Below are 16855 nucleotides of genomic sequence, written 5' to 3'. Positions count from 1 at the left end.
ATTTGCCAGAATATTAAGGGAATGTAAGGGAAAACTTAGTATACCTTTAGCAAAATTGTTTAACATGTCATTAAAATTCGCTGTGGTACCAGAATCCTGGAGGATAGCGAATGTGATATCGATTTCAAGACGGGAGATAGATCACACCGAGAAACACAAATTGAGCAATGATTCCTAACATGACTTCACAAGTGGGCGTTCATGTCTGACAAATTTATTATTATTCTTTTCAACTGTTTTTGAATTAGTGGATGGCAGACATGATTATGATGTGGTTTACCTCGACTTTAACAAAAATCTTCGACAGGGTTCCTCACGAAACACTAATATGTAAAGTGGAGGCTCATGGAATTGGAGGAGATATTCTAAACTGAATTAGGATGTGATTACAGGACAGGAAACACAGATTGGAGTAGCCCAAGGCTTAGCACTTTGACCATTATTATTTATTGTATACATAAAAAAATAGATATCGGCATAGACAGCAACATAAGTAAATTTGCTGACGAGACTAAAATAGGACGAATAACACTGGTCAACATAAAAAAAAAATTATCATGGTTCTGGATCAAAACAGTCTGATTCTAGTGTAATTGTATGTGCTGAACTCAATTATGACATTCGTATAGCTGTATCAGGCTCAGTTTTCCAGAACCAGCATATCTATATATTTAGTGCACCATGCTATTCATACAGTAATTTATATGCTCATTGGCTCCACTTATGCAATTATTTTGTCCTGATTTGTGCTTTTTTGTTTGTTTCAGTTTGCTGATTCATGATATTGCATATCTACACCTGCATGATTTGTAATTACTCTGAAATTAACAAAACATGGAACGTCGCAAGTGTGTGAACGGTGCTGACAGTTTTTGCTACATATGTGGTGCCTTCACTCCTGGTAGCCTCAAGAAACCAATCACAAAAGCTGTTCGACTGAACTACAAAAGTTACTTCAAATGTCATTTGGGTGACCAAGACAAGAAATGGGCACCTCATGTAGCCTGTAAGTCTTGTGTTAACCACCTGAGCGAGTGGATGTGTGGTAAACGAAGTTCAGGAATGCCGTTTGCTGTACCAATGATATGGCGTGAACCTAAAGACCACAGTAGTGACTGCTACTTCTGTCTCACAAATATTAAGGGAATAAAAATCAAGACACGAGGCAAGGTACAGTACCCCAATATTGCTTCTGCAATCCGACCAGTACCGCACAGTGCTGAACTTCCAGTCCCAAATCCACCGACTGAACAAGAATTGAGTGATTCCGATTCTACCTCTACCTCAATGGAAAACGACTACCAGGATGACTCTGAAAATACCAGGCCTAAACTATTTACTCAAGAAGCGCTTCATGATCTCATCAGGGACCTAAACTTGTCAAAAGAAAAGGCTGAAGTTTTGGGATCCAGACTAAAGCAGCGTAACCTGCTAGAAGATGGAGTGCATATCACTACAGCGCGTTACCGACATAGACAGCTGTCTGCATTTTTCAAGATGGCAAACAACCTTTGTTATTGCGAGGACGCAGTATCTCTCATGCAACAACTCTGCAAATCTGAAACATACAAGACAGAGGATTGGAGGCTGTTTAAAGACTCAGGAAAAGACTCTCTGAAAGCTGTTCTTTTACACAATGGCAATCGGCTTCCATCTGTCCCAATAGCACACGCAGCAAAAATGACTGAGAGCTATGAAACAATGAAAATTCTGTTGGCTGCTATAGAGTATGAGAAACACCAGTAGAAGATATGTGGCGATCTCAAAGTCATCAGTTTACTACTGGGCCTTCAGAGTGGCTACACAAAGCACATGTGCTTTTTGTGCTTGTGGAACAGCAGAGCTGATGCAGAGCACTATGTGAGAAAGGATTGGCCGACAAGACCAAGAGATGCGCCTGGAAGGTTTAACTGTGCTCACAATCCGTTTGTAGATCCAGAAAAGATATTTTTGCCTCCACTGCATCTAAAGCTCGGTTTGGCTAAAAATTTCATCAAAGCTATGGATCAATTCGGTGCTGGGACTCTATACTTATCTCAGAAACTAGGTGGTGTGGTTTCCGAAGCCAAGTTGAAAGCAGGTGTCTTGAATGGACCACAAATTCGTATACTAGTTAATGATATCGAATTCACCAAAACATTGAACCCACTGGAGAAAAAGGCATGGGAATCATTTGTCAATGTGTCAAAGAATTTTCTTGGAAACTATCGTGATGACAACTTCAAAGAAATCGTAACAACCATGCTTCAGAATTATCATGCATTGGGAGCAAGGATGTCCTTGAAATTGCATTTTTTCCACTCTCATATTGAATTTTTCCCAGGTAACCTTGGAGACGTTAGTGATGAACACGGCGAAAGATTTCATCAAGATATCGCCATAATGGAGAGCAGATATCAGGGACAATTCAGTCCTAACATGATGGGCGACTATTGCTGGACACTGCAACGAGAAGAGAGCAAGCTGTACAAGAGAAAGAGTAAAGTTCAGAAGCACTTTTAGAACTTCATATTTTGTCATTATAAAGGATTTGAACTTATGTTTTTTGGTACAATTTTTTATGAGCTTATCTGTGATAGGTTTAAAATTGTATCTTGCATGACGCGATAATGTTACTATATTTACTATTTTTTTTATTCTTTAAGAAAGTAGGTCTGATGGTAGAATGAAACATCCAATTAATATTCATTAATATGAAATTAGTCATGAAAGCACAGTCACATGAGATAATCTCATTTTTTGCACGACACGTGATGGAATATTAAATATTTGTACCTATTGATTTTTTTATAAAACCTGGTCTGATAGAACAAAACAAATATCAGATTCGAATTCAGCAATATGAAATTAGTTGTGTGAGCATGATCTCATATGTGAACCATTTTGGCTGTTGACCAGTGAAATAATTAAATATGACGAGGACTCTGCAAAATTACAGGGAGATCTAAAAAAATTTTTTGCATGGTCTGAAAAAATGGCAGATGAAATTTGATGTAGACAGATGTAAAGTACTTAGTCTAGGAGATGTAAACAGAGAAACCAAATATCAGATGAACAACGTTGATATAGAGAAATCAGACCGCGAGAAAGATTTAGGGGTAATAATAAGTAATTAATCTTAAACCAAGAGAACAATGCATATTTGCTCGAAACAAGGCTAACAAAGCACTTGGATTCATACAAAAGAGTGTTAGTTACAAGACTAGCGAGGTTATCCTAAAACTTTATCTTGCGTTTGTGAGACCTCACTTGGATTACACGGTTCAGTTCTGGTCACCGTACTACAGAATGGATATAGAATCCCAAGAAAGAATTCAGAGGAGGATGACAAGATTAATCCCGTACATTAGAAACCTGTAGTATGAATACAGATTAAAGCAGGGGTTTTTAACCTGGGGTCCATGGATCCCCAGGGGTCCATAAATGGGCTTCAGGGGGTTCGTGAAGGTCAGATAAAAATTTAACATTTATATTCACTATATTTTTATATTAAGTTGTTCTATTTTTGTCAATATATATCAGATGTTATGTATGTATTTTTGGTTACTGAAGAAAACCAGTAAATCTGTAGGGTGGCATGGAATGCTACTGTACACGGTCAGGTAACATACAATCGTCATCGTCGTCAGGTTTTGACTTCTAGAATGGTTTCCCACTGAAATAAATTAAAGAAAAAGTACCCTGCCACTGCTTATAGCGCTGACCGCTGAGCGTCTCTGGTGGCCCATGTTTACTATTTAAATTGGTAGCATCGTTCTCTGCTCAACTGCCATCTTGAGCCACTCCAAATTAAGTGCTTATTTCTCATTTTCCACGGCTTATCACAGCTTGGGAATCTTCTCATATACTGGTAAGGTTTAACTGAGGGCCATAGTATCTTCAAATACATAATTTTTCCTAAATATATTCAATTACCTGTGGTTATGTTTTTGGTGAAGGTAGCGAAAGAGGGCCTTAGTTATTATTACTATAGCTATATCAGCCGAGGTTGGAGACCTCCGACAGCCTTCTGACTACAATTTCAGAGTGTGGCTGAAGAGTGATGGGTGTACAGTGTGTGAATATGTGTTTGTGAGTATGTGGGAGCATATGGTGAAAGGCGCGTGCGAGTGTTGTGAAAAACCAAGAACGGTTGGTGCGCTATATTTATTTATTTTATACATTATTTACAAGAAGTCTGTTATTATTTATTGGTCAAAGTTAGGGACTGGGTGCACGTAGTTAGAGTAGGGATGCATAAATAGAGAGAGAATGGAAAAAGTTAGGGTCTGGGTGCGTCAGTAGGGTAGGAAGTCATCAGTCAGTATCATTGGGTCTAGGACAACTGGCCGCCGCCATCTGGCCGCAGCCCAACTGGCCGCGGGAAACTCGCCGCGGCCGACTGGCCGCCCTACAAGGTTGCTTATCATATTGCTAAGCAAAAGAAGCCACATACGATTGGAGAGACCTTGGTAAAGCCATGTGCCCTGGAAATGGTCGAGCTGGTTTGTGGCCTGGAGCAAAGGAAGAAAATTGCAGGAGTGCCTTTGTCAAATGACGTCATCCACTCTAGAATTGTTGACATTTCTTCTAATATTCTGAAGCAAGTAATGGAAGAATTGTCAGCTACGCCATTTCCGTTCAGCATGTAACTGGATGAAGCTACTGACATCTCTCAGTGCAGCCAGCTCCTGGTTTTCGTCCGTTATATGCATGCTGATGCCATCAAAGAAGAATTCCTATTTTGTGAGCCCCTTTTGGAAACTACAAAGGCCATCGACATCTTAGAAATGGTGAATAGTTTCTTTGCCAAGCAAAACTTCGACTGGGAAGAAAAATCTTTGTACTCTGTGCACAGACGGAGTACCTGCGATGCTTGGCAACACATCTGGTTTAGCTGCTTTGGTGAAGAAAGAAGCTCCTCAGGTCATCGTGACCCATTGTTTTCTACATCGGCATGCATTGGCGTCAAAGACTCTGCCAGCAATTCTGAAAGAAGTCTTGTCTACTGGCGTGAAAGTCGTCAAGTTTATCAGAGCCAGGGCTGTGAACCATCGCGTTTTCAAGAGGTTTTGTCAAGAAATGGGAGCAGAATATGAAGTTCTTCTTTACCACACAGAAGTTCGCTGGCTATCCAGAGGACAAATCTTGAAGCGCTTGATTGAACTACGAGCAGAAGTTTCACTTTTTTTGAGAGAAAAAGAAAGCCCACTCTCAGAACAGTTTGACAGTGAGGAGTTCATTCATGGCTTGGCCTACTTGGCGATTGAAGGCCCTGGAGTCACCATTATGGATGCTGCTGAAAGACTGCAAGCTTTTCTGATCAAGCTGCCACTGTGGAAGAGGAGGTTGGAGGCAGACAACTATGCAAACTTTCCAAAGTTAGAGGAAGTGCTTCTGCAGGATGGAACCGAGAGTGACGAGGCCCTGTCAATTTCTCTGCAGGCAGAATTCTGCAGACATCTGGATACTCTGCAGAACTCTTTCAAAGGTTACTTCTGCTCAGGTGACCTTAAAGTTGAAACATGGATTCGTAATCCTTTCCTTGCCGACATAGACTGTCTCAGTGATGAAGACCTTGCCAAAGATGACCTCATTGACCTGAAGACAAAGGAAATGTTACGAAATGAATTCAACTCAAAGAGCCTTGGAGAATTCTGATGTGCGTTGACACACGCCTACCCTCGTCTGGTAAAGCGATCTATGGGTGCTCTGATTCCGTTTGCTACTACATACCTTTGTGAGTCAAGGTTTTCAGCACCTGTTTCTATCAAAACGAAAAGTCGAAATCGATTGGATGTCAAAGATAAGATGCGTGTTACCTTGTCAAAGACCACTCTACAGTTTCATCTTCTTATTCAAGCCAAACAACAACCTTCTCATTGAAATGAACTTTTGAGCAGAATTAAAGTTTTGTTTTGTTTAATTTGCACAAGATGATTGTATTTCATTTTTGTATGGAGTGGCCATTAATTTTTGCATAAAAAAGTATGAAACATAATTGTTAAGATTGTTTACTTTAGTCATACTTTGTGTATGTCATACACTGTATGAGGCAATGAATTTTCAATAGAATAAAGTATATTCATTGCATGCAAAGTTATGTTTATGTGCTTATGTGCATTTTTCTAGGGGGAGGGGGGGGGGGGTCCATAGCTTTCACCAGATTCCCAAAGGGGTCCGTGACTCAAAAAAGGTTAAGAACCACTGGATTAAAGCATCTTAAGTTGCACTCCCTCGAGAGACGTAGAGTTAGGAGCGATAAGATCGAGGTGTATAACTGTAGTCTGGGTTAAAGAAAGGTGATATAAAAAAGTACTCAAACTATCCAATCAGGAACGAATTCGTAGCACTGGCTTTAAATTTGACACTGGTTGGAAATGGAGTAGTGGATGAGTGAAACATGTTACCAAACATCATCATTAACCCGAACACTTTGGGTTTTTCAAATATAGGTTGGACGGATATATGTACGATATGGGTTAGGTGTAAACGGGGCTGCCTAGTGTGGGCCAACAGGCCCGCTTCAGTTTCCACCATTCTTATGTTCTTATTACTGGGCTCTATTACTGGCTCTCTACACATGTGCATCTCCCCTTCTGATAATGATATTTTCCGGCAAAATTGATGGTTGAAAAAGTTCAACCTGTATTCAAGAAAACAAGACGAAAGTTATTTTCAAGATTACCGACCCTGCTTTAAGTAGTGAAAAATATCGCCCCTAATTCATCGATTCTGCTATAAATCCAGTACCTCGTCCTTCTCACCCACAGATGAATAAAATAAACATGTATTTAAAGTACCCACCATGAGTTGCCACACACCAAGTATTTCCTTTGTAATAGACTGTAACTCCGGCTTGTACAATTTAACTGTATTTCCCTGCTGCCTTGTCAACATTATTACAGTGATGCATACTGTAGGTGATGTACAGGTATTAATAATACATGGGAAATAAAGGCAATCCACTGGTTACAAAATGGTATACATACGATACATGGGTGATGCATGAGTGATGGGTGATACATGGGTGATACATGGGTGATGCATGAGTGATGGGTGATACATGGGTGATACATGGGTGATGCATGAGTGATGGGTGATACATGGGTGATGCATGAGTGATGGGTGATACATGGGTGATACATGGGTGATGCATGAGTGATGGGTGATACATGGGTGATACATGGGTGATGCATGAGTGATGGGTGATACATGGGTGATACATGGGTGATGCATGAGTGATGGGTGATACATGGGTGATACATGGGTGATGCATGAGTGATGCACAGGTGATATATTAGTTGCTAAGAAACTTACCCGTCTTTGGTCGGGTTAGGTATATACTGTATAACTTTGACTGCCACAGTTTGCTCTCCCTGACACGGGTAACCACCTCCCACCACCACCGAGGTGATATCTCAGTCGGGGAAGATTTTTGGGTCTTGCCCGGACCACCCTGGAGTCCGTGGCCAATCGTAATACTAAGGTGCACAACCTTGGGACCCATGTAATATGTGTGTACAATTTTAGGTCTCTAACTGCTTCTGTTTTGGGGCAATGACTGGAATAGACAGTGTTACGAGTTGGGGATTTAGAATATAGTTAAAAGTCTACCCAGATCCCAACAGGCAACAACAATAAAAAAACAAAGACAATCGGACTATAAAAGGGTAGACAAAGGATGCGAGTTTTTGTTGTGTATAATAAAGTACCATAAATTCCTTAACAAAATATTCGGCTTTCTATAATTTACCCTTAACCATACTTAACCTAAACATTAACAGTATATACATATTTATACAACATACAACAATTTGAAGCAAGTGGACGTGGGAGGCAATATAAGATTACAAATACTTAAGTGCGGAGCTGAGATGGCTGACGAGTAAGGCTGAGTTTTGTAGAAGACGGTAGGTAGTCACTGTGCCGTAGGTTTCCAGGATAGGTGATCCTGTGGTCACTTCCCAGAGTGAGCTGAACTCTCATCGAACTGGAGCTGATGAAGAAAACTTTGAGGAGGTGACGCAACAACCAGGATATGGAGAAGGGAAACCCCGGAGTGGTAACCAAGACTAGTCATACTCGGGTTTCGTCCCTAGATGGCGTTGCTCGTGGTGCTGGGTAGGTAGATCAGGACAATAGATGGCGTGGTTCGTAACACAGACAGACAGACAACACGTCCTTTTATTATTACAGATTCACTGGTGATACATAATGATATACATGGATGACGCCCAGGTAATACATGAGACACACTGGGCACCACTACTCACCGAGGCAACGCCACCACAGGCGAGAACCACAAAAACGAGGAAGCTCCTGAACATCACAATAGACGCTTTGTTGACATCCAAATAAGAGAGAGAAGAAAAAAACTCGCTTATTGACTCGGCCGTAAAATCCGGATTCATTTACAGGAATGTAATAAAAATTTTTCCAACATTGTTAATGTTATAATTATTCTCCCACACACAAAGTGACTTGCTTGATTTGTGTCGTCATATTTTTATTAGTTTTCTTGTTTACTTTCGTATTGTTAGAAATTAGAATAAAACAAAAAAGTTTATACTAATAAAAATTCTTAAACAGGACATAGAACAAACAAACACATAAATAAACGACGTAACTTGAAAATTGCTGATAAAAATTGGGAAATGTTTCAAATTGGTTAATAATTCCGTATATTTTTTAAAATAACGTTCACTCAGGGTTGATGGTGGGTGAAAGAGGATGGGGTTAAGTGGAAAGGGAGATGGGATAGTTGGAAGGGAGTATGGGATAGTTGGAAGGGGAGAAGGGGTGGTTAGAAATGAGGATGGGATAGTTTGAAGGGGATGATGGATGGAAGGGGGATGAGATGGAAGAGATGATGGGAGAGTTGGAAAGGGAGATGGGACTGTTGTAAGGAGCGATGGGAAGGCTGGAAGGGGGTATGAGATGGATAAAAGGGGGTGGGATTGAAGGGGTATGGGATGGATAGAAGGGGGATAGGTTGGTTAGAAAAAAGGATGGATAGTTGGAAGGGGGATTGATGGAAGGGAGATAGGGGTGGTAAGAATAAAGGATGAAATGGTTGGAAGGGGGAAGGGATGGATGAAAGATAGGATGGCATAGTTGAAAGGCAGGATGGGATTGTTAGAAAGGGGTGGGGGTGGATGTAAGGGGAGATGGGACTGCTGGAAGGGGGGTGGATGGAAGGGGGATGGGATGGTTGGGAGGAGAGATGGGGTGGTTGGAAGGGGAGATTGAATAGTTAAAAGGGGAAGGGATGGGTGGAAGGAGGCTGGGATAGTTGGATAGGGGTATGGGATAATTGGAAGGGGAGGTGGGACTGTTGGGCGGGGCGGGGAGGGATTGATGGAAGGGGTGATGGAATGGATGGAAGATAGTATGGAATGGTTGGGAAGGGGGAAGGGATGGGTGGAAGAGGGGGGGTGGGTGGATAGGACAGAAGGAATAAGAGGATAAACACCCCTTACACTCAGTAATAAAAGTACCCAACACATCAACCAACCTGTGTGCAAATTATTTCATTTCTATCAAGACTGACTGACAATACATAATCAATGGTGTTTAATTACGGGTTTTAAAAGGATAAAACTATCACATTATAATGACGAAACTCGAGGACAATTGGTGGTGAGAGACGAGACATTGTTGGAGAGAGAACCAGGGGAGAGATGAGGTATTGTTGGAGAGAGAAGTAGAGGAGAGAGATGAGGTTATTGTTGGAGAGAGAACCAGGGGAGAGATGAGGTATTGTTGGAGAGAGAACCAGGGGAGAGATAAGGTATTGTTGGAGAGAGAACCAGGGGAGAGGTGAGGTATTGCTGGAGAGAGAACCAGGGGAGAGATAAGGTATTGTTGGAGAGAGAACCAGGGGGTAGATGAGGTATTGTTGGAGAGAGAACCAGGGGAGAGATGAGCCTTTGTTGTGAGAAAAATGAGAACGATTTACATGAGAAATAAGGTACTGTTGTCAGGGAAAGAATGAGAGAACAGGTGAGAGATGAGGTATTGTTATGAGGAACTGAATGAAGCAACAGATAGAAAATTAATAAACTAAGCGAAGAGACAGAGACAGAAAAATAAGGTAAATCAGAGGAGACGCCGCAGGCAAAAGAAACAGGGAAATAGTAATAAACTAAGTAAAGGAAGCAAAGAGCCATGAACCGTGTTCCTTAGGGTGAAGTAATTGAATTAAGGAGAGAAGGGAGAAAGAGAGAGAGAGAGAGAGAGAGAGAGAGCATTGCTTTACCCATGCATTGTCTATCTTGAATCTAGAGCAGTGACTGTGGTGGTGGTAGAGCAATGCAAATGTGGTGGTGGTGGTCCAGCAGCGACTGTGGTGGTGGTGCAGCAGTGATTGTGGTGGTGGTGGTGCAGTAGTGACTGTGGTGGTGGTGCAGCAGTGATTGTGGTGGCGGTGGTGCAGTAGTGACTGTGGTGGTGGTGCAGCAGTGATTGTGGTGGCGGTGGTGCAGTAGTGACTGTGGTGGTGGTGCAGCAGTGATTTGTGGTGGTGGTGGTGCAGTGGTGTGTGGTGGTCCAGCAGTGATTGTGGCGATGGGTCCAGCAGTGACTGATGGTGGTACAACAGTGATTGTGTGGTAGTGACTATGGTGGTCCAGCAGTGACTGTGGTGGTGGTACAGCAGTGATTGTGGTGGTGGTGGTGGTGACTGTGGTGGTGGTGGTGCAGCAGTGAATTGTGGTAGTGGTGGTGGTGCAGCAGTAACTGTGGTGGTGGTGCAGCAGTGAATGTGGTGGTGGTGATGCAGCAGTGACTGCGGTGGTGGTGCAGCAGGTGTGGTGGTGGTGCAGCAGTGACTGTGGTGGTGCAGGAGTGACTGTGGTGGTGGCTCAGCAGATGATTGTGGTGGTGGTGCAGCAGTGACTGTGGTGGTGGTGCAGCAGTGACTGTGGTGTTGGCGCAGCAGTAACTGTGGTGGTGGTGCAGCAGTGACTGTGGTGGTGGTGCAGCAGTGACTGGTGGTGGTGGTGCAGCAGTGAGTGGTGGTGCAGCAGTGACTGTGGTGGTGGTGCAGAAGTGACTGTGGTGGTGGCTCAGCAGTGATTGTGGTGGTGGTGCAGCAGTGACTGTGGTGGTGGTGCAGCAGTGACTGTGGTGGTGGCTCAGCAGATGATTGTGGTGGTGGTGCAGCAGTGACTGTGGTGGTGGTGCAGCAGTGACTGTGGTGTTGGCGCAGCAGTAACTGTGGTGGTGGTGTGAGTGACTGTGGTGTGGTGACTGGTGGTGGTGCAGCAGTGACTGTGGTGGTGGTGCAGCAGTGACTGTGGTGGTGCAGAAGTGACTGTGGTGGTGGCTCAGCAGTGATTGTGTGGTGGTGCAGCAGTGACTGTGGTGGTGGTGGTGGTGGTGGTGGTGCTGACAGCAGTGATTGTGGTGGTGGTGCAGCAGTGACTGTGGTGGTGGTGCAGCAGTGCCTGTGGTGGTGGTGCTGATAGAGCAGTGACTGTGGTGGTGGTGCAGCAGTGACTGCGGTGGTGGTAGAGCAGTGACTGTGGTGGTGGTGATGGTAGTGGAGTTGGTGCAACAGTGACCTCAGTCATTCTAAAAGACTGCAGTGAAATATACGATAAGTGAGACAGCAGTGACACTAGACCTATAGCACTAAGCGTGACTGCGTGACAGAAGCTGTGAAGGGAGGCTGAGCCGAGACTACCAAGGAGCGCTTCAGGGGCAGCCCGGAGCCCAGGCAAATTGGTTACGGCTGAACGGCCTTGCTGAGCGGCGGGTCACAGCGGCCCGGGGCGACAGAGGTTCAAGCCGGATATTATTGTGACCCGCCGTCCAGGAGGTCCCACTCACCGACACATACACTGTTTGGACACCAGTGACGAAGTGGTCCAGACATACTGAATACGCACACCCCCATACCGACACACCGACACGAGCATGTTTGCACGTGTGTACACGATAAACGCACATCTACGTAAAGCTAAAGTATATAGACATATGGTCATGTTTGTATTCCTGTCCATGTACGTGAAAAATTAAATTCAAATATATAAACGCTCATAAATACAGACACAGACATAGGTAATAAAATACTCTTCTAACTCAGGACAACATACTCTTCTAACTCAAGACTACATACTCTTCTAATTCAAGACAACATACTCTTCTAACTCAAGACTACATACTCTTCTAATTCAAGACAACATACTCTTCTAACTCAAGACAACAAACTCTTCTAACTCAAGACAACATACTCTTCTAATTCAAGACAACATACTCTTCTAACTCAAGACAACAAACTCTTCTAACTCAAGACAACATACTCTTCCAATTCAAGACAACATACACTTCTAACTCAAGACAACAAACTCTTCTAACTCAAGACTACATACTCTTCTAATTCAAGACAACATACCCTTCTAATTCAAGACAACATACTCTTCTAACTCAAGACAACATACTCTTCCAATTCAAGACAACATACTCTTCTAACTCAGGATAAGATACTCTTCTAATTCAAGACAACATACTCTCCTAACTCAAGACAACATACTCTTCCAATTCAAGACAACATACTCTTCTAACTCAAGACAACATACTCTTCCAATTCAAGACAACATACTCTTCTAATTCAAGACAACATACTCTTCTAACTCAAGACAACATACTCCTCTAATTCAAGACAACATACTCCTCTAATTCAAGACAACATACTCTTCTAACTCAAGACAACATACTCCTCTAATTCAAGACAACATACTCCTCTAATACAAGACAACATACTCTTCTAACTCAAGACTACATACTCTTCTAATACAAGACAACATACTCTTCTAATACAAGACAACATACTCTTCTAATTCAAGAGAACATACTCTTCTAACTCAAGACTACATACTCTTCTAATACAAGACAACATACTCCTCTAATACAAGACAACATACTCTTCTAACTCAAGACTACATACTCTTCTAATACAAGACAACATACTCTTCTAATACAAGACAACATACTCTTCTAATACAAGACAACATACTCTTCTAATTCAAGAGAACATACTCTTCTAACTCAAGACTACATACTCTTCTAATACAAGACAACATACTCCTCTAATACAAGACAACATACTCTTCTAATACAAGACAACATACTCTTCTAATACAAGACAACATACTCTTCTAATACAAGACAACATACTCCTCTAATACAAGACAACATACTCTTCTAATACAAGACAACATACTCCTCTAATACAAGACAACATACTCTTCTAATACAAGACAACATACTCTTCTAATTCAAGACAACATACTCCTCTAATACAAGACAACATACTCTTCTAATTCAAGACAACATACTCCTCTAATACAAGACTACATACTCTTCTAATTCAAGACAACATACTCCTCTAATTCAAGACAACATACTCTTCTAATTCAAGACAACATACTCCTCTAATACAAGACAACATACTCCTCTAATTCAAGACAACATACTCTTCTAATACAAGACAACATACTCCTCTAATACAAGACAACATTCTCTTCTAATACAAGACAACATACTCTTCTAATTCAAGACAACATACTCCTCTAATTCAAGACAACATACTCTTCTAATTCAAGAGAACATACTCCTCTAATACAAGACAACATACTCCTCTAATACAAGACAACATACTCTTCTAATTCAAGACAACATACTCCTCTAATACAAGACAACATACTCCTCTAATTCAAGACAACATACTCCTCTAATACAAGACAACATACTCCTCTAATACAAGACAACATACTCTTCTAATTCAAGAGAACATACTCCTCTAATACAAGACTACATACTCTTCTAACTCAAGACTACATACTCTTCTAATTCAAGACAACATACTCCTCTAATTCAAGACAACATACTCTTCTAATTCAAGACAACATACTCCTCTAATACAAGACTACATACTCTTCTAATACAAGACAACATACTCTTCTAATTCAAGACAACATACTCCTCTAATACAAGACAACATACTCTTCTAATTCAAGACAACATACTCTTCTAACTCAAGACTACATACTCTTCTAATACAAGACAACATACTCTTCTAATACAAGACAACATACTCTTCTAACTCAAGACTACATACTCTTCTAATACAAGACAACATACTCTTCCAATTCAAGACAACATACTCTTCTAATTCAAGAGAACATACTCTTCTAACTCAAGACTACATACTCTTCTAATACAAGACAACATACTCTTCTAATACAAGACAACATACTCCTCTAATACAAGACAACATACTCTTCTAATACAAGACAACATACTCTTCTAACTCAAGACTACATACTCTTCTAATACAAGACAACATACTCTTCCAATTCAAGACAACATACTCTTCTAATTCAAGAGAACATACTCTTCTAACTCAAGACTACATACTCTTCTAATACGAGACAACATACTCTTCTAATACAAGACAACATACTCTTCTAATACAAGACAACATACTCTTCTAATTCAAGAGAACATACTCTTCTAACTCAAGACTACATACTCTTCTAATACAAGACAACATACTCTTCCAATTCAAGACAACATACTCTTCTAATTCAAGACAACATACTCTTCTAACTCAAGACAACATACTCTTCTAATTCAAGATAACATACTCTTCTACCTCAAGACAACATACTTTTCTAATTCAAGACAACATACTCTTCTAATTCAAGACAACATACTCTTCTAATTCAAGACAACATACTCCTCTAATTCAAGACAACAAACTCTTCTAATTCAAGATAACATACTCTTCTACCTCAAGACAACATACTTTTCTAATTCAAGACAACATACTCTTATAACTCAAGACAACATACTCTTCTAATTCAAGACAACATACTCTTCCAACTCAAGACAACATACTCTTCTATTTCAAGACAACATATTCTCTTAATTCAAGACAACATACTCTTCTAATTCAAGACAACATAGTGTTCTAATTCAGAACAACATATTCTCCTAATTCAAGACAACATACTCTTCAAATTCAAGACAACATACTTTTCTAATTCAAGACAGCATGCTCTTCTAATTCAAGACAACATACTCTTCTAACTCAAGACAACATACTCTTCTAATTGAAGACAACATACTCTTCTAATTGAAGACAACATATTCTTCTAACTCAGGACTACATACTCTTCTAATTCAAGACAACATACTCTTCCAATTCAAGACAACATACTCTTCTAATTCAAGACAACATACTCTTCCAATTCAAGACATCATACTCTTCTAACTCAAGACAACATACTCTTCTAATTGAAGACAACATACTCTTCTAATTGAAGACAACATATTCTTCTAACTCAGGACTACATACTCTTCTAATTCAAGACAACATACTCTTCTAACTCAAGACAACATACTCTTCTAACTCAAGACAACATACTCTTCCAATTCAAGACAACATACTCTTCTAACTCAAGACAACATACTTTTCTAATTCAAGACAACATACTCTTCTAACTCAAGACAACATACTCTTCTAATTCATGAAAACATACTCTTCTAACTCAAGACGACATACTCTTCTAATTACAAACAACATACTCTTCTAACTCAAGACAACATACTCTTCTAATTCAAAACAACATACTCTTTTAATTCAAGACAACACACTCTTCTAATTCAAGACAACATATTCTCCTAATTCAAGACAACATACTCCTCTAATTCAAGACAACATACTCTTCTAACTTAAGACAACATACTCTTCTAATTCAAGACAACATACTCTTCTAATTCAAGACAACATACTCTTCTAGTGCAAGACAACATACTCTTCTAATTCAAGACAACATACTCTTCTAACTCAAGACAACATACTCTTTTAACTCAAGACAACATACTTTTCTAATTCAAGACAACATACTCTTCTAACTCAAGACAACATACTTTTCTAATTCAAGACAACATACTCTTCTAACTCAAGACAACATACTCTTCTAATTAAAGACAACACTATCCTCTTAATTCAAGACAACATACTCTTCTAATTCAGAACAACATATTCTCCTAATTTAAGACAACATACTCTTCAAATTCCAGACAACATACTCTTCTAACTCAAGACAACATACTCTTCTAATTCAAGACAACATACTCTTCTAACTCAAGACATCATACTCTTCTAATTCAAGACAACATACTCATCTAACTCAAAACAACATATTCTTGTAATTCAAGACAACAAACACTTCTAACTCAAGACAACATACTCTTCTAATTCAAGACAACATACTCTTCTAACTCAAGACAACATACTCTTCTAACTCAAGACAACATACTCTTCTAACTCAAGACAACATACTCTTCTAATTCAAGACAACATGCTCTTCTAATACATGACAACATACTCTTCTAACTCAAGACAACATACTCTTCTAATTCTAGACAACATACTCATCTAACTCAAGACAACATGCTCTTCTAATTCTAGACAACATACTCTTCTAATTCAAGACAACATGCTCTTCTAATACATGACAACATACTCTTCTAACTCAAGACAACATACTCTTCTAATTCTAGACAACATACTCATCTAACTCAAGACAACATGCTCTTCTAATTCTAGACAACCTACTCTTCTAATTCTAGACAACATACTCATCTAACTCAAAACAACATATTCTTGTAATTCAAGACAACAAACACTTCTAACTCAAGACAACATACTCTTCTAACTCAAGACAACATACTCTTCTAACTCAAGACAACATACTCTTCTAACTCAAGACAACATACTCTTCAAATTCAAGACAACATGCTCTTCTAATACATGACAACATACTCTTCTAACTCAAGACAACATACTCTTCTAATTCAA

At 40.2% G+C, this 16855-nt stretch overlaps 1 protein-coding gene across 1 annotated transcript; it reads left to right on the top strand.

Moving 5' to 3' along the window:
• Window positions 1-4851: 4851 nt before the first annotated feature.
• Window positions 4852-5640, top strand: LOC121858382 (protein ZBED8-like). Its single transcript, XM_042354825.1, has one exon. The coding sequence runs from the start codon at window positions 4852-4854 to the stop codon at window positions 5638-5640; it is 789 nt and encodes a 262-aa protein (XP_042210759.1).
• The last annotated feature ends 11215 nt before the right edge of the window (window positions 5641-16855 follow it).

This window comes from Homarus americanus, unplaced genomic scaffold, assembly GCF_018991925.1.
Source record: "Homarus americanus isolate GMGI-L3 unplaced genomic scaffold, GMGI_Hamer_2.0 scaffold57980, whole genome shotgun sequence".
Lineage (NCBI taxonomy): Eukaryota > Metazoa > Arthropoda > Malacostraca > Decapoda > Nephropidae > Homarus > Homarus americanus.
The sequence above is the reverse complement of the archived record's forward strand: the minus strand, read 5'-3'. Positions and strand labels throughout refer to the sequence as shown.

Bases quoted from the DNA above. Each gene is read 5' to 3' on its own strand.
- LOC121858382 (XM_042354825.1), top strand. From the start codon at position 4,852: ATGCTTGGCAACACATCTGGTTTAGCTGCTTTGGTGAAGAAAGAAGCT.